Source organism: Rhipicephalus sanguineus, chromosome 11 (genome assembly GCF_013339695.2).
Source record: "Rhipicephalus sanguineus isolate Rsan-2018 chromosome 11, BIME_Rsan_1.4, whole genome shotgun sequence".
NCBI classification, from domain to species: Eukaryota; Metazoa; Arthropoda; class Arachnida; order Ixodida; family Ixodidae; genus Rhipicephalus; species Rhipicephalus sanguineus.
The window spans coordinates 30786747-30807432 of NC_051186.1; the positions used below are offsets into that span (position 1 = coordinate 30786747).

At 47.4% G+C, this 20686-nt stretch overlaps 2 protein-coding genes across 2 annotated transcripts in view; one reads left to right on the plus strand and one right to left on the minus strand.

Moving 5' to 3' along the window:
- Positions 1-986: 986 nt before the first annotated feature.
- LOC119373520 (dynein axonemal assembly factor 10) lies at positions 987-6614 on the minus strand. The gene is made up of 8 exons (XM_037643574.2): positions 6356-6614; positions 6187-6287; positions 4947-5068; positions 4758-4859; positions 4555-4670; positions 4310-4444; positions 3497-3597; positions 987-1578 (listed from the first exon to the last, which is right to left on the minus strand). Exons 1-8 carry the CDS (start codon positions 6527-6529, stop codon positions 1374-1376), a joined length of 1056 nt encoding a protein of 351 aa, XP_037499502.1. The 5' UTR covers positions 6530-6614; the 3' UTR covers positions 987-1373.
- A 392-nt stretch (positions 6615-7006) lies between these two features.
- The window catches only part of LOC119373517 (serine/threonine-protein kinase PAK mbt), a 69448-nt gene continuing 55768 nt past the window's right edge, over positions 7007-20686 (plus strand). Inside the window, exon 1 of the mRNA XM_037643568.2 lies at positions 7007-7116. The gene's annotated coding sequence lies outside the window, so the exon portion shown is untranslated. The remainder of the gene's footprint in view (positions 7117-20686) is intronic.

The following is a 20686-nucleotide window of genomic DNA, read 5'->3' on the forward strand; positions in this document are numbered from 1 at the left end:
TTCACTGGAATGCAAACGGAACGTTAATTAAGTAGCATTAAAAGAAGGCGTCGCGTTTGCTCGCGTTTTGTGTGAGCACCAAACTAAACGAATGCGCCGAATAAAGAAACAGAAGCAGCGGCATTTGCCCGCTGAGAAGACCGATCAATACGCAGTGCGAGACGGCTTGTCAAATGACATTGAAACGTACCTGAATTTAGACCGAAAAAGAAAAAAAAAACACTGAATCGTCGGGACGGCAGATCACAAAGTTGCCATGGGCACCGAAGCCGCAGTTGTAAGGAAATTGTTTTTGAACTGCTCTGATAGCGTCCGCGCAACAGTAGTTGTTTGTTTACTCACGAATTCTCATATTTTGCGGCTTAAAGTTCGCGCGGTGCCAAAACGCGCTCGTAGCAAAAGCGAAACCATCAGTACGAAAACATACATGCAGACGCTCATACCACCGTCAGTCGTCGCGAACCCGTGCGATCGCTGGCTTGAGGCTTCTTCCTGTTATGCTCCGTTTGGTTATGCAGGCAGTCTACTCTAACGAGATATTTCACATAGTTTGTACTCAGCGAGTGACTACCTTTCACGCAATAAGCCGGTTCAGGGGTCTCCAACGCGGTGACCGCGTGAAGCGGGTGCTCGATTTTCTGCAAAGAGACAGCGACTGTAGACTATCTTGTGCTTTCAGTTCGTCGAAAATGATTATTTTGACAGTAAAGAACACAGTTCATTTCGAAAGTACTTACAGAAATGACCTGGAGGGCTTCCGCGAGGTTTTTTTGTAGAGCGCCGACAGCAAAACCTATGGGGCGCGCGCCGGCGGTATCCTGCCTAGCACGCAATCGAGGCGCGTCCGATAGAGGGCGACTCCGTAACTCCTCGAGGCCAATATTTGTTGAAATTACCTTTCTATGACACTTTGAAGATCGATTTATAAATTTTGAATCTTGTTTCACTATTTTGTGCTTTTTGTGCCTGCAGATACACACAAAAACTGCATCGGCAACACATGTTGCTTTTATTTTCATGCAAAACATAACAATGTGGCGCTCATTCTGATTTCTTCAAAAGAAAGTGTTTTTTGCAGCAGCTTTCCTTGTAATTCAGGCAGCAAAAACAAATACTTGCTTTTTGCAAAGTAAAACGCAGAAAAATATTACATTTCTCTATAAAACGTTTTAAAACCAGAATAGTGACATTTGTCACTGACACGTCCACTCGGCTGCAACAGCACTGTAGTGACATATGTTACTACTCTAGCGTTACGGTTATTTTGTAGTGAAAATTCTGTAGAAACAGCCCGTTCCTGTATTTTCCAGAATATTTTACATTTCCCAACACTTTCGATCACCCTGTATATCTGTCACAACACAAAAGCTTGGTCAGCTTGCCAAGCCAGTCACAAAGCCAACATGAAGGGTCTGGTCGAAGGTACACGTTGCAAACAGTCCTTGCATGTCTGGATTCCAGTCCAACGCCGACACTGGTTGGTTGCCCAGAGAGGCCCCGCAGAGATGGGTCAGCGTGCCAGCCACGCCTTCGTCACAGCCATCCGAAGCCTTGTGGGTTCTTTTATCTGGGTATTGGCTAGAGCACAGTACGGGGAAATGTAGCAGCAAAAATGAGAAGCCGAGCTGCTTGCAATGCCAAACAAACAACATTTTTACGTTGCAGGAAAATACAGATAACGTTTTCTCGACTGATCACGTTGGCAGATAATCTCGCCTATTTTACAACATAGTGCCTGGTGACACACCTCATGAAACAACAGCCATTGTGCCCTCAGCCTAGCCAAATGCCCATTAAAAACAGTATCCATGAAAATGATCCAGAATACAGTCCCAGGTGCAGTCATCATCTAAAGCATCTGAAGCTGGTTTTATTCATAATCTAAGCTCATTACCAAAGTTATTAACTTAGTTGATTCCAAGTTTTACATTTTGACTAATACGTTTAGTCACATTAAACAATGCATTCAATAAACTGTACAGAAGCTCTGCCAAAACCATGCAAAGTTTGAAGCTGCCAGATTTTCTTATGTCAAGGCAAGGATGTTTGAGTCAACGTGCTGGAGTGCTTACTCCAATGCTAGATTACTTCTACCACAAGTGCCTATGAATCCAAGAGCTGAAGTGTAGTTAATAAATTTAGTAGCACAGACTTTGCTATTTTAGTCATGTGTAGCACCCACCCTTGCCAATCCATATCTGAGCTATGTGTGTAAATTGATTGGCCGAAAGTGTGGTGGATCATTATGTGCCTTCAGTGGGAAGAACAGGTGAAGTGCAAATAATTATGCATATAAATTTTTTTCCCAAAAAACCTGAAATGCAAGAACACCCATGAACTTGCACATTAAAAAAGCCCAGGTGGTGAAAATTTATCTGCAGCCCACATAAGTATATCAAGGTTTTGGCACTTAAAGCCCCAGAATTAAAGGCTATAATGTAAGAAATGAACTGCAGTACTGTTTCACTTCGTCATTCAGTTGTGGCATACCAATTAGCCAAGCATAGCACACTAGCACCAAATATTAATTTCGTTGCGTGAATGAGCACAACAGTGTCCGCAACATAAAACTGCATTCAAAGCCATACACTATCAATTCCTCTTGTGATGCCTCCATTTCTTTCTGCAAGTTATCTATGGTGCAAAGCTATGCCCAACGGAAAGTATAATCACTAGAGAGTTTGAGAATTGGGGCTCCAAGGAGCTTGGGGACCCAAGAAATTTGCAAACCGTTCGGGCGCATGCACAGAACCCAAGCCACTTTTGAGCTGTTGTGCTCACGTTGACCCAAGACCCAAAAATTGAAAACTAGCATGGGTCCCCAAGGCATCTTGGGTCGCCAACGAGACAACGCAGACGCAGTGTGGGCCACGGTGCAGTATGGCCTGTGTCTCGCATAATTTTAATTTTGCTACGTGTGGCGCCCCGTGCGTTTGACCTGATATGAACTCTGCTGATCTTTCGAACGCAAGAGCAGCCTACCCAACGCAGCTTGGGGACCCAGCATCTTGGGTCCCCAATTCTCAAACTCTTTATTGTAGCGATTAGTTCTTGCACACAAGTGATACGCCGTATAACTAAAAGCATTTGAAGCTTGTTTGAATGCTCCTATAGTGGGTTACCTGCAAGATGCAACAGTGCTGAAGCGCGAGTTCACCATATCGAAAAGTTGTTAGTCACTGATCATGATGTAAGAGCTCAAGGTGTTTAAAACATGTTCGAAGTTCTTTTTACAATTTACGCATAGTGCGGAACCACGCTAGAAAGTGCATGCAACTACGGTAGGATGCAACTTTAGAAGGCAGTGGTAATTCCACCTCAAAGGTGGTTGCACGTAGCCAATGCAAACTTTTGTGCAGGCTATTTAAAGAAAAGGCACTCTCAGCAGTCGATGGCTCCAGTTTATGCCACACTAGCAGTCGCAATTTTTTTAGTGCAAAGTTTTTTTAAGCAGCTCTTTTCATTAATTATGGGAAATAAGAAAGTGATCACTCACTACTTCCACAGGTTGATAGTTCCGGCACCTGCACAGCTGGCAAATACGTCCCTGTCTTGGGGCAAATGTCGTGCAGTCCAGATGGTCGAGTTTGTTTCGTCCTGTTGTAGCGAAAGTTGGCACGAAATAATTGCACAGAACCCAGCCCATAGAAGCGGCGTTTGAACAAATCTCTCAACACTGAGCTCAAACTGTAGAGACAGTAAAATATGGTTGTTAGTGCCGTGTCTGTGTGATCTCGTCTTCGTCTTGTTCCAGCGCTGTTTCTTCATTTAAAATCAGTTTGTACCAACCAGCCTAATTCAAGCTGCTAAAGTAGAGATTAGAGTGTGCCATGAGCCACTACAGTTTGAGCTTGGTGCTGATAGAATGCTGGTATGCACTCCGCGATCTGTTTGTCTTGCACTTTGATCACACTTTACTTATTTGTTCAGCTCACATTAACTTCAATGACAATCAACACCATCTGATAACAAGTTTCAGATTTTGCGTCTTAAAGGCAGGGAGATTAGCCAGAACTGAAGCATCTGGTTTGCTACCTTACATATAGGAGAAAGGGAAGTGGAAAGAAAGATGGAAAGAATAGTGGAGAAAAGAAGCAGGCAAAAAATAAAAAGATATAGAAAAACCAACAAGAAGCGAGGAGTGGGAGTATTTTGTGTCTTAACATAACGCATAGCTTGGCATACACAAAACTGCTGGCAGGGTTTGGGGCTTTGGTGTGTACTAACGTCCTTTGCATTATCTAAAAGACACAAATACCAAAGCTGCAATAGTTTAGATGCCTAAGAAAACAATAAATTGGGCACTCACAGAATGTGACAGCTGTGCATATCCTTTCTTGGGGTGCTTCGTCCTAAGGTCAAAGACGTGTATTTTGGACCCAGTTCCGGTTGCGACTAATTTGTTCATGTAGATGGACTTCTGATCAAACTCCAAGCTACACACCTGTTGAAGACAAAGCGGGTGCGATTCACAAGCATTTCTGCCCACACTGTTATCTCAATTAGATAAACTAGTGAACAGAAATCAAAAGTGGGCCAGCAAATGATAATTACACCTGACTTGACGCAAGTCTCCCAGGTGACGGCAAGATTTCTGAGGTCGAAAAATTTGATGTCTCCGTTCTCGTACCCAGCACAAACACAGCGTTCCATGGCATTGTAGCCATTGCCTGACAAACGATTTTGGCACATGGAAAGTAAGCAATGTTATTTAGAAAACTTGTGCAGATGATTCATCACCACACTCATTCACTTACCGAAGCACACTGCCCAACAATCTAGCTTCTGTTGTTCGGGTGCCGGTTCCATAACCACAGCCGGTTGTTCCGGCTTTCTCGGGTCCCACACCTTAACAGAGCCTCCAATCAACAGACAAGGATCATGCATTTTATATGTTGTAATCACTTAAGAGCGTGCAATCTAGCAAACGTTCAATCACTGCTTACCATCTTTACATCCCGTTACTATGGATGGAGAACCATCGCAGTCGCCAATACCGTCAATTGAGTTTATAATTTTGCGGTGGCCTCTAATGCACACGATGGGCTCACTTGGGCATTCCATGTCCCTGCACGTAAACAAGTGCACACAGACCAATGGGGATATTCATAAACAAAAAATCACAGCATATCCACGGAGTGAATTATGATGAGTGGGCGAAGCTGCGGAGGACCATGAGGCGATGCGAAGCCGGAGCACTTGCACGATCGCGTTCCGTTGGCGTTCGTTGGGCATGCTACCGACCTCGCGTCTTGGAACGGGAAGAGGGACGCTACGCGCGTCGTATCTTCCGTCTAGCCTGGCCGTTAATTCTCACAGGGCGAGCGGGGAACGCGGTCGACAGGCGGGCGAGAGGGGGGCAGCGTAGGAGAGGAGAGAGAAGAGGAGGGGACGCGCATGCGCTCGAGCTCATCGCGGCGTTGCGCAGGAGAGAATTTCGGCATGTCTAGCCCGCGTTTCAGAGGAAGAGTGGAAAGGGGGAGGGGACAGGAGAAGTGGAGAGGGGTATGGGAGAGGGGAAGATGAGAGGGTGAGTGGAGAGGGAAAGGGGACGTTGTCTGCCAAACTGGTAGATGTCAATGAAAGATTTCGGGAACATAACGTTTTCGAAGATCGAGAGGGCTTCCTTGCACTACACTATGCGAAGTGGGTTTGTCAGCCACTTTTTAACGAAGTCTATATGTTTTATTTATTTAAAATAGCCTCAGGGCCAAAGGCATTAGAGCGGGAAGTGGTTACGTAGAAAACGGGACCCATACAACGAAAAAAATGAGCAAACGCATACAGTTCGAATTATACAATGTTAGCCAAGGCATTCTTGAACAGTTGGTGATTCGTGATATAATCGGTAAGCACAGATCGAAGCAATCGCGCACGAGATATAATGCAAATTTAAAGGACTCGCATGTGAGACGAGCAATGCATAAGCTAGGCACCGGTTTTACCATCTAACAGAGAGCCACAATGCATCTGGTCGAGGTTTAGAAGTTGATGAAGAGCGTTACGGTAGTGACATGCGCAATGATGTGGTTATGAACATATAAATATGTGAACTGCTTTCCAAAGTAGCTGCAAGTTCAGCGCTGTAGTGGCGTCCTTTCTTTCTTGTCTGCGTCGTAATCTTGCGCTGGTTTTTTCTGATATAGAAAAGTAACGCCGTTAAGGACAACTTCGCGACAAGCTCACCAAATTCGCCAACTGCCGTCAAAACCACCCGTCGTAACGTTGCGTTCCTCTTTACTCGATGACGCGAAGGTACCGCATTTCACGCCTCGTGGATGTGGAAGCTGCGGCAGAAATATTGAGTAAGGTTGAAGAACCGCGAAAAAAGAATCGCAGGCAGGAGTAGGATCACCTGTAGCGTTTCTTTCACTGAACTGCCGTCCAGTTCGTACACATTCACCGTCCCTTGGCCGTCCGGACACGCTCCGAAAGCGAGGAATTTGGCGCTCTGTGGCATCCATTTGACGTCAAACGCGGTGAAATCGACACGGTGTTGGATGTATTTGTGTATTTCGGGTCCTGTCATCACAGTATCGCTTCTTTCGCAGCTTCTTTTCAGAGCTTGCGAATGAAACGGAGACTCGTCCGCGCGCACATAACACGCCAGGCCGAGTCCTAACGATGAAGCGGCGAAACTATGCAGTTTCGGTTTTGTTTACACCGTGTACTGAATGTTTTTTTTTTAATGCTATAAGTGTACTATAAACATGCAAGATTAACCAGTTCTTACCTCCGTACGCTTGAACGCTTAGCAATAGCAGCTGTCAGAACAACCGTTAAGGCTTCATTTGATATCTAAAGCATGGCCTCCGAGGTTTAGTGTGCCGACAGGCGCGCGCAAATCTCCAAGGCAATGTATAAAATCAAGTACACAAACTTCAATCTAAAGGCGCTGCACTCCACACGCGAGCAACTCCTGAAGATCTTTACCTCATAAACTAGGCCATAAATTCAACTTCGAGAATCAACTTTCTCGGGTCATTAATATTATCGGAAATATTAAAAAAAAATGTACCTGCACAAATCCGGAAGTTCGGTTACCTGTTGAGGTGCCCGGATGTCTATACGTAGTGACAAGATGGCGATGCTTTGACAGGAGTGCTGCTGAAGCAGGTAAGTTGGAAGTCCGTTCTCCTATTGTCTAACGCTTGTCGCATTTCCTGCGTTGCATATTTATTCGTCGGTGATTGCATGTGTCAATCACGGATGCGTTGTTGGTGTCATCGCATTCCGTATCGGTTGTCACGCTAAGAATGTCGTTACATGTTTGCTAGTGTTGCCCCTGAGCAAGGGTTACACACCGTAAGCTAGCTACGTTACAAGAACCACTCGTTCGCGGAATTTTTGCGCGTCCCTAAAGCGTGCTTGCGATGCGGGCGCTTTCTTTGACTGTCGCCGGAGGAGTTTGAAACAGCTGTTCACCGACTTGTTGCGCGCGTAGTTTTGGTTTGTGTGACAGTTCGGAGAAGTCTCATGCGGTGTTTGAACGCGACGTTGAGAGCGGGTGTTACGGGCGACCGTAATACTCGTGTAACCTTCAAGGTTTTATTTGTTATGCTAATTAATTCTCCGGCTGCGCTTAAGTCGCATGTTCTTTGGCGTCTCGGCCAAAGCTGTGACCTTGGAGGCGACTGTTGGCGCAACTTGTGTGTTGTGAATGGGCGCGCCCCGAACGACCGAGATTGTTTTCCTCATGAACCCGCCTAGCGGTATTCGGTCATTATCGTCCGTGCCTCGGGCGCTTCGCAGTCGCTGATGCGAAACACGCTCATTTAGTAGGAGTCGGGAAAAAGTTTGCCGACATCGTGTAGATCGAAGCATTCACGGTCGCGCTGCGTGAAGTAAACGAGGTCGCGTTTTGTTGGTGATTAGCATCCCGAGAAGAAAAACCGAAAAGAATTCGTCGGTGTTTTCTCGCCGAGTGGTGGTCAGTCGAGCGTTTACTTTTGATCGCTGCATCGCGCATCTCCTTTGCGACGGAAAACTGGGCACCCATCTAGAGGGTCTTTCTTGACCAGTTCTCGGAAATAAATGACGCACGTGTGCCGAGAATGCGTTGTCTCGCGTGGAACAGTTGACCGCTGCCCTTTCCCATCATTTCTCTCTCTCCGGTTTGTCGTTCCGAGATCGGATAACTTTTATAAACTTGCTTTAGAGAGGGGTCTGCTGAAAGTCCCGTGCCGTCCCGTGAAGGCGGGTTTGAAATATGCTACTAATCAATCTTGCACTTGGCACGCGCAGCGATTTGCACTTGTCTATTTGAAACGTGTAAGATTATGGAATAATCACGTGCCCGCCTTGATGTGGGTTCGATTGCCCGCGTTGTTATGGAGTTAGCTGGTGATGCATATTTTTTACACATGAAAGTTGGCCGGCGCTAATTCTTGCAACAAACACACAAAAAGACGTGACATGACTGGTGCTGTGCCGACACACGCCACACTCGTTACGCAAAAAAAAAAAAAAAAAAAAAACCTGAGCACAGGGTGTTTCATTTTTGTAATAAGGTGCTACTGCTCATAACTAAAGACAAAACCAAAGTATACCTGACATTCGACCTGCGTTTTTAGTTGATGATTCGTGTCACCGCCACGACTTTTTCACAGGGGGTTGTCTGCTTGCTTTTTCTGACACTTGTCTGTCATGCACCAGAAAAGCGAAGTAGGCAGAAGATTAATTTGTTTCGCGTCTTTTGTGCCAGTGGAAAGGTACGCATCTACCCAGGATGGATAAGACGTGAGTGTTCGCGACGTGTTACGTTTCACGGCGTCGTTGCGTCCGGTCAAAAAAAAAAAAAAAAAAAATTTACTGCGCGCGTGGCGTGAACGAGGCGTGCAGTTTCTCATCTAGAGCGCGCGCGAATATTGCGAACGGCGTGCTGGAGGTCACCTAGGTCATCGACGTGATGCTCGTAGTACTTTTGTTTCTTTATTTTTCCTTGTAGCCGCGGCATGTGCTACGGCGTTGCCTCCCCGTTAGGCTTCTCCGCACGCTGCTTTGCAGGTCGTGCTTCCCCCGTTAGGCTCGCTGTGCGCGCATGCACCTGCGTACTTTTAATTTTTGTCGTTCACTGTTACCACCGTTTTCGTAGCGTACTGGGTCGTCGTGATAGCGGAGTTGCTGGCCATCTTCCCTACGACATCTATTAAACAGACGCTTAAGTGAAACGCTAATTTAGTTAAGATTGATAAATTAGTTTTGATTGCGCAATCATAGGCTCGTTGTTAGGTAATATTTGCTGCGGTTTTACGTTCCAGAACCACGATATGATTATCAGGGAAGCCGTAGTGGAGTACTCCGGAAATTTCGGCCACCTGAGATTCTTTAACGTCCACCTAAATCTAAGCACACATGCCTCAAGCATTTTCGCCTACATCGAAAATGCGGCCGCCACGGCCAGGATTCGATCCTGCGACCTTCGGGTCAGCAGTCGAGGACCATAACCACTAGACCATCGCGGCGGGTTCGTTGGCCATCTTCCCTGCGACATCCATTAAACGAACGCTCTAGTGAAACACTAAATTAATTTGGGCCGATAAATTAAATCGTTGATTTCGCCATCATGGGCTCATGGTTAGAAAAAGAATGTGAAGGTAAATGTGCATTAGCGCTAGCTGTTGGGCCAGTTGGTGCATTATGAACTTGAAAAAGGGGTACCAGCGAGAACACTGAAAACACGTACACAAGAAGAAGGCGTTACACACGGACGAACGCTGGACTTTCAACTAACACGTACACAAGAAGAAGGCGTTACACACGGACGAACGCTGGACTTTCAACTGTTGAAAGTCCAGCGTTCGTCCGTGTGTAACGCCTTCTTGTGTACGTGTTTTCAGTGTTCTCGCTGGTACCTCTTTTTCAAGGTAAATGTTTCATTTCTGAATTTCGCGCCTTAGGGTCATCGCACTGAAAAGCTCGATGGCGCGGGTTCGACTCCCCGCCACGGCGGCCGCATTTCGATTGGGGGCGAAATGCAAAGAACACCCGTGTGCTTAGATTTAGGTGCGCGTTAAAGGGACACTAAAGGCAAATATTAAGTCGACGTTGGTTGTTGAAATAGCGGTCCAGAAACCTCGTAGTGCTACTTTCATGCCAAGGAAGTGCTTATTTTGAAAGAAAATCACGTTTTAGTGGTCCGCACCGCGTTAGCGCACTTCAAATCGCCCGCCTGAAATCCGACTTTCATACGTCACTGCTGCCGTGCCCAACGTTGCCCGCCTTTACTGCGCGGCCGCCGACACTAGTAGCAGCAGAGCGAAAGTAGCGGGACCCACAGCAGCAACAACGGCCATCGAAGCTCTGACTTTCTGTCAGAGCGACTTTCATGAGCGCGCAAAACACACGCGGCAGTATGCGATCCTGAAACTACCCCTGAGACGTGACCGCGTGAGCGAAGCAGGGCGCCGGGCAAGCGCAGTTCGGCGAAAACAAAACCTTTGAACCACGCGCGCCGTTCCCCATGGCAACGCCACAGAGGTTCTTTTTTCCATGAATCAAACGGAAACGAACAAACAGCATTTTATTACGTCTTTTGATGCACGGAAGGTTCTTTTTTTATTGCTGCTAGTTTGATTACTAGTGGTTTATTGTAGGCAGACTCTCCCACGTCATCGGGATCACTTCGAAAATGTCCCACTTGTGGCGCTCAACAGGTGATACATATAGCTTAATTTCTCGGTAAGTAGGGCACTGCTGTTGATTGCCGTTTTGGACGTTGTCATACATTGAGCTTTCACTCTGACATAAATTGTTATTTGCCTTTAGTGTCCCTTTAAAGAACCCGAGGTGATCGAAATTAATCCGGAGTATCCCACCACGGCGTGCCTCGTAATCATATCGTGGTCTTGGCACGTAAAGCTCCAGCAATTATGAATTTCGCGCCTAAATAACATCACCTCAATGTCACTGTCACGTCACGGACTTGTCCTCTTTTTGGCTCACTACAATTTTCTGAAACTTTGCATGTAAAATTCCCTGGCTCCCTTCACAGCGTAATTCACTTCCACCCGTAAGGAACTGCGTTGGAACAATGCAAAGAATGGCGTTCGGGAGGAACACTGCAATTGACTAAGAAATGCGTGTCTCTCGCCTTGCGGCTCGTTATGTCCTACAAGAATCCTGCTTCCCAATTGTATAACTTAAAAACCTAACTTATAACTGAACTCGAAAAAAGACGGTACTAATACAGCCCTTTTTCATCCGCCCAGTTTTTTGCTGTCACAAAAATTTTGTGTCGGCGTGCTCGGAAGCGTCCTGCCGAGGTGTCGCATTCTGCAAGGCGCCAGTAGTCGTCCTTCGCTTGAGTGACAGGCAACGCCTCCGAAGTTCGCAGTGATGTCGCCGACTTGTCGTTTGAGTAATTCCTGCACAAATGCCAAGCTTGTCAGCTTCTCACAGCTTCGCGCTGTCTCCGTGGGATGTTCTTCGTGTCGTAAGTTCATTGACGCCAGCACCCACCTTTCGGCTGATGTGCCAGGCGTAGCTATCCGTTTTGGGCCGTTGTCTGTCTGTCAGTGTTAACGAAACTTGCCGAGTTCTGTCTTCGCGGATTTTCTTTTTTTAATGTCTCTCAAAGGTTTTTTTGTTATTGCCAATGATTAACCAATGCCGAGCGAACGTTTTCAAAACTCATGACGTCATCCTTATCGGTAATTGCGCCTTAACTATGCTTACAGCGCAAGGCTATGTGAACGAATGAAGGCACGACAAGGACACGGGAACAACGCTGGTCACGTTTAGGCTTGCTCTGTAAGCTAGGCATACTTAGGGATGACCCACCGACCATCTAAATATTAAACTTTGTCATGTCGTCGTAGCTGCGAGGTGGTGCGGGAGTTTTCAATGCGTCTTTCGTTTTTGCGCCTCCCTTTTATTTACGGTAGAGGTTGCCCTTACTAATACAGCTGAAAAATGCTGAGAGTTCCATTACACTATCGCGGGGAGGACTCAAGGGCGATAGCAAAGACTGAAACGTCATGTCAGATCCGACGAAGCGTTTGTCTCTTCGCGCCTCATTTCGTGCTTGCCGGGCCTCCTCTGGCGTTGCATACCTTTCCGGCCTACCACCAACACCTCCAACATAGGAGGTGTTGCTACCACACAGTGCACTAGGCCCTTCCATCGCGCGCCAGTCACGCGAACGCCACTTTTTTAATTGCTTAGTCACGCGAACGCCGCAAAGACGAAGTGAACGCGCAGCTCGGGTTGAGAGGCCACGTAGTATTCTTTTTTTTTTTGTACCGTTACGTGATCACTTCGGATTTTTTGTCTGATGAGTCATATAAGCCCTTTTCCTTAATTTCCCTCTAGTGCCCTTTTAGGAATCCGAACCGCACGCGAGTACTGTAAGTGCTGACATTCCTAGTATCAAGAGCGAAAAACTTGATGAAAAACCACCTCGATGAAAGGGACATAGGACTGATAGGAAAGGCTCTCTACTTGCAACTGAGTTTGATGTAAGACTTTGATTTGGGCGAGTCCGTACACGCTTAGCGGGGAAAACACGACGCAAAAGAGACGAGGACGAAGGGGACACGGTCGGTGCACTGGACGAGCGCTGTCCGGCGCTCGCCCACGGGAAAGCGCTCGTCCAGTGTACCGTGTTTCCTTCGTCCTCGTCTTTTCTGCGATGTTTCCCCTGCTGAGCGCAAGTTTGATGTGTCCCTTTCGTTGGTGTAGTTTTTCGTCGACAAGTTTTTCGCTCTTGATCACAGAAACGTCACACCAACTATCCTAACGGTTCACGCTTCTGCTGACGTAACCTGCGTCGGTTAGTGACAGGGGCTGAGCACGGGCAGCATATACGCCTTGTTAAACTGTTTCCACCCCGTGGTTAACATATTTTCTCGCACTGTATACGCGCGGAACGTTCTGTCATGGACCGTTTCTGTTCGCATCGCTGTGCTGCTCTTCCGGATCGATTTACACCGGAAAAGTGGTTCGTGTAGTGCATCACGCCTGTGGCTCGGAGTATTTCTTCTGGTCCGGACGTTGTTATTCTTTGTTCCCTTTCCTGTGTAGTTGAAAGGCGGCCGTGCATACAGATGGAGCAACTGCGCGGCCGACGCTTGATTGTTTTCGTGCTTGCACAGATGAACATTTCGGTACCAACTTGCTCAGTTTATTTATTTCTTCCTGAAAATTGTTCGGATACGGCTTACTACATCAAATATGGGCAAGAAGTGCGTGCCTTCATAATCTGCGCTTCGTTTATATTTACAATAAAGGCGTGAGGTGTGCCTGCTTTATTAATGCTATTGTTTTTTTTAATTACGATAGTAAGTCGGGACAGTTTGACTGATACATGACTGAACGCTAATATGCTTTCAAGGGCCTTTATTGCTGTCAGCCCTATTACGGGAAAATGCATTTTTAAGCATATATACCGTAACGCGCGCGTGCCCGCGCGGCGTTTTCCCGCATAATTGAAAAAAAAAGCATAGTAATAAAAATTAAGAAATCTCATTACCTTTCCAGTAACCGACCTGAAAAAGAAAATTAATAATAGTTTTTAAGAAGAAAATTGGTCGCGTATCTGCGTGCTACCCTGCAAATGGCGTCGAAAGACGATAGTCTTCTGCCGGCCGTTTCTGCGCCGTTTCAGCGCAGCCTAAGAAACGCTAGAGTCCTTAGAATTACGTATATACGCATTTTCTAGTAAAGGAACACACCACCTAATACTTACGTATTGATGTTGTGCCTCAGATATGCGTAATATTTGCTTTTTGATCGACAATGTTCACAATTACGAACGCAGCTACCAGTTCAAGATTGCTGGGCGTTCAGCAAGTGTTTAAACTTTGGCCGGGTGGCTGAAATTGAAACGTGTGACAGACAGACAGACCAAAATTTCTGCGTTTAAGTTCCCCAAGAAAGACTATCGTCTTTAAAAACAGCGTCGGTGTAAACCAGTTTATAGTTGTGCGCATTCGAAGAAGTTGCCGTGCGACAGGGCGCAACGCTTGGTCATGGCGTTGTGAGAACCGGTGTGGTGGAGTGCGCGCGGCAGTTTCGCGCAGTGTGCTGCCACTGCGACACAATGTGACGGCACCGTCTCTAGTCCGCCATTTGCATCATGCAGGTTAATCCGCGTGACCCGACCTCTGCGGCTGCGTTGTTCTAGTCTGCAACGCGTACGTTTTGAAAGATGCGCAGCGGCTGCGTGTAATTGTTTCAGGACATTTGCGAAATTCACCCTGGCCAAGCACATTGTTAGCTAAACCAGCACTGAACCGGCTTGAATAAAATAATATTTCGAAACTATAACCGGCCACGTGCTTTCCACGACGGCGAGGAAAAAGAGAATAAACTTCCGAGCAAGCGCAGTGTGCGGCCTCGGTGGACGGCCTCCTTGTTACCGGTAGCCGCGGGCTATCTCGAGTCCGTTCTGTCAGGTTGCGCTGATTCTTGGGGTCCGGGTCTGATAGCTTGGCCTCCCACTGCTCTCCGGATGCTGCTTGGTGGCCTACGGTGCCAGGTGTTCGTACGCATCACGCTACATGTATGGGTGTTCGTTCGGTTAAATTCAGTGCATTAAGATGCGGGGAACGTAACTATTGGTTTGCAATTCTCAGTGTTACTGTCTCTTCCCTATAGGCTGGGGTTAGGTGGCAGATAAGTTCTTTTTTCTAGGTAAAATGGCGCTGTACGAACAGGGTGTTTACGAACCTGGAAACCTTGGTATTGTCAGGGGATTTGGACGGGTGCTTCGAAAAGTCGGGGAATTGCCGTGGAACTTCTGAAAAACCTTGCTGGGTCATGGGAACTTACTGATGGCAGTCTTTGTGACCGTCACGAAAGCGGATCTAGCTTTGATTAAAGCTTGTAAAGTCGCTCCTTTTTCTGCAACTACAGTAAGCAGCTATAAACAGCACAGCAGAAGCGTAAAAAAGGATTGCTGGCAGTTTGCACTAAGTCGTGCAAAGCTTGGTCCAGCGTAGCTTAGCTACTGCGCATGCGCGGCTTGGCCAGGTGGTGCGGTATCTGGTCTCTAGACGCGATGCTTGCTTCCTCTTTCTATCTTCTCTCTCTTTCGTTTATGTTCTCTCTCTCTCTCTCTCTCTCTCTCTCTCTCTCTCTCTCTCTCTCTCTAAAGTCCCTAGATTTTTAATTCTCTCTATCTCTTTCTCACTCTTTCTGTGCTACCATTTACTCTCTCCCCTCTTCCTTTCCCTCCTGTTCACCATCACATCTCTCCTCGCCCTCACTTCGCTTTCCCATCCCTTGCTACAAGGCTATGCTGTGCTTTGCTGGCGTGCCTGGAAAGCCGAGTGTATAAGACGCTGGCCTTCGGATCAAGGATACGTGGGTTCGAATCCCTCCTCGCGAAGGATTTTTTTTTCCGGCAAGAATTTTTCTCCTTCTTTTTCTTTATATCTTTCTTTCTGTCTCTCTGATTGTTTCTTTCTCTCTCTGTACTCGTTCTCGGGTAGCCGCACAGTGGCACATACCCGTTAAGATGATTATAGTTTTCTGCGACTCACAATTAACGATTTGCTAAACAGCTTCGCTGTTAAAAACTTGGACGACGCTTGAGCTTCGCCTTCAGAAGTAGAACGCGATAGCTTAATCGGGCCCCGTGTGCATCGCCTTCTCACTCGCTAGCCTGCTTCGGTTCTCGGTGCATGCCTCAACCTAACCTTAAGGAAATGAACCACTGTGCGCGTAACAGTGGCCCTTTCCAAGTATCCTAGAATGCCTACTGCAAGTACAGTTAAGTGCTCACTTCGCCATAATTATTCCTTTTGCTAATCAGCGATGGGCCCACTACGCGTCCGTAAGACGACACGCGAACCTACGCAGCTGCTCACTTTGTTGATGATATTGCTGCTGCTGATGATTAAATATGTCAGGGCGCGTTTTAATGGGCGGGCCTTTAAAACACCTACTCGTTGCTCAATTGACGTGTTTTGACGGCTGGCGCGATTCTACGCTTCCACGCAATATTGCATGCGTTAAGGAGACTCCTTCCACTACATGACAGTCGTATAGTGGTTTTTTTTTTTTTTTCGATGCAGTTTCAAGTAGTAGTGTGGTTCTGTGGTAGAACACCTGCTTGCCACACAGACTGCCTGGGTTCGATTCTCACTCGAACCCGAAGATTTTTATTGTTTATTTTATTTTCATCATTCTCGATTTTTCGGCGCGGTCAACGACGCCGACACCGGAATTTCTGCGAAACGATCTCTTTAACGCTATCGCGTTAAAAAAAAGGGGGGGGGGCAGTGCATAACTGTTGCTTCTACAGATCACACAACATCCCAGGCAGCACACAACGTCGGGCCGATATTGGTTTTACGGCGGCTGTGCGCGGCCCCACCTCGGGCCAGCGTTGCCAGCCTGGCGCCGATATCGGCGGAGCCGTTGACTTTTGCCGGCAAAATAGGGCCGACTTTGCCGCCTTTCAGCCGATGTTGGTCTTTCACCGGCAACATTGGGCCGAGTTATCCGGCCTTCTGCCGGCTTCCCGCCGATATCGGCTTAGCCGACTTCTTTCATCGGCAACATTGGGCCGAGTTTGCCGGCGTTTTGCTGTTCTACCGCCGATATCGGCTTAGCCGATGGCCTTCACCGACAACATTGGGCCGAGTTAGCCGCCATTTTGCCGTACTTTCGCCGACATCGGCCGAGCCGATGGTTTTCCCCGGCAACATTGGGCCGAGCATGCCGTCATTCTGCCGTGCTTCAGCTGACATCGGCGGAGCCAATGGCTTATCGATGATGTTGGAACTTTCTTGTCTCCCTTCAGACAGTTATACATGCCCTGTTGAGAACGTCCTCCTGCGTCGCGGCGCTCCAAAAGTCCTCGTCACCGACAGAAGTACGGCTTTTACGGCAGAGCTAACGCAAAACATCTTGCAATAGAGCCACACAAGTCACTGACGGACATCACCCGCAGCGAATGGCCTCACCGATAGGGTAAATGAAACCCTCGCCGACATGCTGGCAATGTACTGTACGTCGAACACATGACATGGGACGCCATAATATCTTCCGCACATAACCTGAAGTTAACGCGGCAGTGTAAGAAACGGCGCACATATGACGCCGTTCAAACTAGTTCACAGAAGCCCCTCAACGACGCTGGACGCCGTGCTGCCGGCCGTCAGTGACGAGAATAACCTGGACGTTCCGCTCTACCTTTAGCCCGCCGAAGAAGCCCGGCAGCTCGCCCGCCTAGCATACAATCGTAATTCAATAGAGCATTAGGCGCTTGAATATTTGTAGCTTAAGCTGTAGAATACCGCTGCATACATTGCTGTACTAGCACAAATAACAAAGTTCAAATATTGTACCGTGCTAATGCCGCACGTACGACTCGGGGCGCGAAGTATCGCCGACTGAATAGCTTGCATTCTCTTATTAGTTTCTGCTATGACAATGACTAACAACTATCACTAGCACAGTCACTTTTCTACCAAAAAAAGGTGGTCTTTAGAAGAATAACTGACTCAAATTAGATGGCCACTTCGTTGACCAGTTGTTCAACGCTATCAAAAATGTTGAAACGTTATAACACATACCATTAACTTCATGGGGCAAATTCGAAGTACTTCTGTTTCGTAAATGTTTTTGCCACTGGTCGGCCGACTTCGCTAATGTATCCAGCATCAAAATTCACCCAAACATTCCCGCACGAATGCTTTTAGCGGAAGAAGTTTTATGTGAATACTAATTCTGTGCATAAATCGAGCCTGTCATCATATTTATAGCGCTATATCCTTTCAGCCGCTGAATGTGTGGCGCGAGCGCTCATATACTACATGGACAGTTTCCGATCTCTGTGTTTACACATATTTACTCACGCGCGTGTTTGGGTCAAGCGTAACAAGCGCATTTGCTTCAGTGATGTCACATAATTTTACTTTATGAAAATAGTAAAAGCTCAGCAAGGCGTGTTGCTGAGCTAGTTGGTTCATTACTTGAGAAAAATAGGTATGGTGCAAAAAAGGCCGGGCGAAGTGAAGACGCGTTTTGTCGTTTGAATCTTTACAAATCAACTAGCCCGCTGACCATCTTTAACGAACTGACAAACACGTGTTTGCCACGTCGTTGTCAGTTCGCATTTGCACTTCGTTGCCGTCCATTTTGTGACATACATATCTTTTTCAAGTAAAAATCTCGCTCAACGATTGCTTCCCACGTGCTTTCAGAAACAGTCGCATAAAATTATTATTATGGCACGTGAAATACGATGAAAAATGCGGCTCCAACGTGGTGTACGCAAAGTTTTCATGCAGCGACATGTGGCAACAAGTGATGCATTGAAAATTCCACGAACGCCTTTCTCAAACGGCATGCCCATAGACATGCTGGGGGAATCGCACACCATTGTGGTAGGCTGAGCAATGCTTTCAAGAAGGGAGAATTCGCATTTTTTTTTCGTCTTCTTCAACCTCTAAGCCCCCCACCTCCCTTCCTTCCCCTCGTTCACCGTCATTGTCGCGAAACTCGCTTGACCAGGCAGGGTAGGGTAGCCGTCCAGACGGAGGGACAATCGTAGCTGCGGCAGCAGGTTTTTTTCACTCCGACCAGCAGAATTCTTCAAGAAGTGCGTAGTGTGGACATGTGTGGTGGAAAGTCAAAATCGTGCACGAGACGGATACGCGGCAGGATTCCGGCATTGTTTTCGGCAGAGATCACCGCAGCGAGAAACCAGTGGCCCCCTGCTTCCATTTTGAACTCGCTCACCTCATATAAGGCCGCGTGTTCACTGCTGTTACGTGTCATCAGATTTTTGTTCTCTTCTTATCGCGTATTCTCTATTGACCATCGTGTTTTGTGTATATGGTGCGCTTGCATTTTTTATTCGCTCGTGTTTTTAGCGATCCAACGGGCACACGTGAGTGGTTTTTATGCACGATTCCTTTCTGTTACAATCTTACCTTTAGATTAGGAATGCGTGCGTGTCTATCTTGTTTAGATGTAGAGTTCATGGGATCTTGTGGTACCGCTCGCAATGTTTCTCGCGTCGCGTGCAGCAGTTTATCCATCTTTTTGGCCCTTAAGATATCACTGAAAAAATTGCAATTCCCGCTTAAAGGATAACGCTAATTCAATTGCCAGTCATGTGTTGCGAATGCCTACCGTTCCTTGGTGAACTTAATAAACGTGGGGGGAGGGTGCTCCTCTGCTCGTAATTAGCTCACGCGTATACACAATCTTCTAGTCTAGTTGCCACTCTTAATCTCTCTTTTTCGGCAAGCCGCCTAACATTATCTTTCTTTTCTTTGGGTCCGTCTTTAATTCTACTTAAATGCTGCCTTCATTTACACCTCCAGAATTTTTTTCGTGATTCGGCACCGTCGTTACTGAAAAGCGCGATATCGTCCGCAAAACGCAAGTAGCTAAGATATTCTTCGTTAATCCTTATTCCTATTTTTGCCCGTTCTAGTTCTTTCAATATTTATAGTGAATGTGCCGCGCATAACGTTGAAGTGATTGTCGCATAGGCGTGCGCACAGTGGGGCAGGGGGGCGGCCGGCCCCCGTAGTCACTTAAGAAGAGGTGGGCGCAAGGTCTGCCAAACACATTGACTTAATAGGGAGGGGGGCGCGCCGCGATGAACCTTCGCCCCCCCCCCACCCCCTCTGAAGGGGAACCTTGCTCACGCCTATGATTTTGCGCCTGATCCCATTCTCGATTAGGATTGTCCTGCTTTTTTTGAGGAATACGGTGGCTGTGGGGTTGTTTTAGATGTTGGCTACGGTATCTATAGATGTTTAGATATTCCTTTATGGCATAATTATTCCGGAACTGCTGGCGTGTGTTCATATCTGTGAATAAATTTGTGTTTATCACCTTGCAAATGTGTTGCTCCTTAATTTCTCAGACGCATGCGTAGTTGGTGCAGCAGACCTTTCATCAATTTAGTTTTGTTTGAGACAATATTGACTTTCGTTCTCGGCCTTGCATGGTTCGACAGAATTGTGGGTCTTAATCGCACACTAAGACATCAGTGGAGCAGTCGTTCTAATTAGGAAGCATTTTTCGAATATGGCACCAATGGCAGTCGATGAATGTCGTTGGGCCGCGAATAGTCTATTTTAGCGCTGCTCACTTACAGTACAGTAACCGCAGTAATACCGAACTGCCGTGGTCGGCACGCAGCCATGTCACATTATAACACATGTATCAGCCTGCCTGATCAAGTTACTTTACGCATCGAGCAACTACCGCCGGTGTCTCCATATAACCTAGCTACGTGCCGACCACGACGGTACAGTACTACCATAGTACTACCGTACTTAACGCACGGTAAGCCACCACTGCTAAAACATAATAACGGGTGTAAACGGTCACGCCGGCGGCTACCCGACGTCTGCGGGGCCGACACCGCGCCAGCATCGGCTAGCATACATAGGCCCAATGACGGCTTGCCATCATCGGCTGAATAACGGCAGGCCCGCCTCGGACCGACGCTGGCTAGCCCACGTCGGCCCGAAGCCGGCAAGCCCGCATCGGCCCAAAGGCGGCTAGCCGACGTCGGGCCGATGCGGGTGAAAGTAGCGCGAGCGTGATTTGCCGACGTGGGGCCAATATTGCTGCCGTCATTTGCCGACGTTGGGCCGAGATCGGTCCAATGGCGGCGTGCTGCCTCCCAGGCAGCACGCAACGTCGGGCCGATATTGGTTTTACGGCGGCTGTGCGCGGCCCCACCTCGGGCCAGCATTGCCAGCCTGGC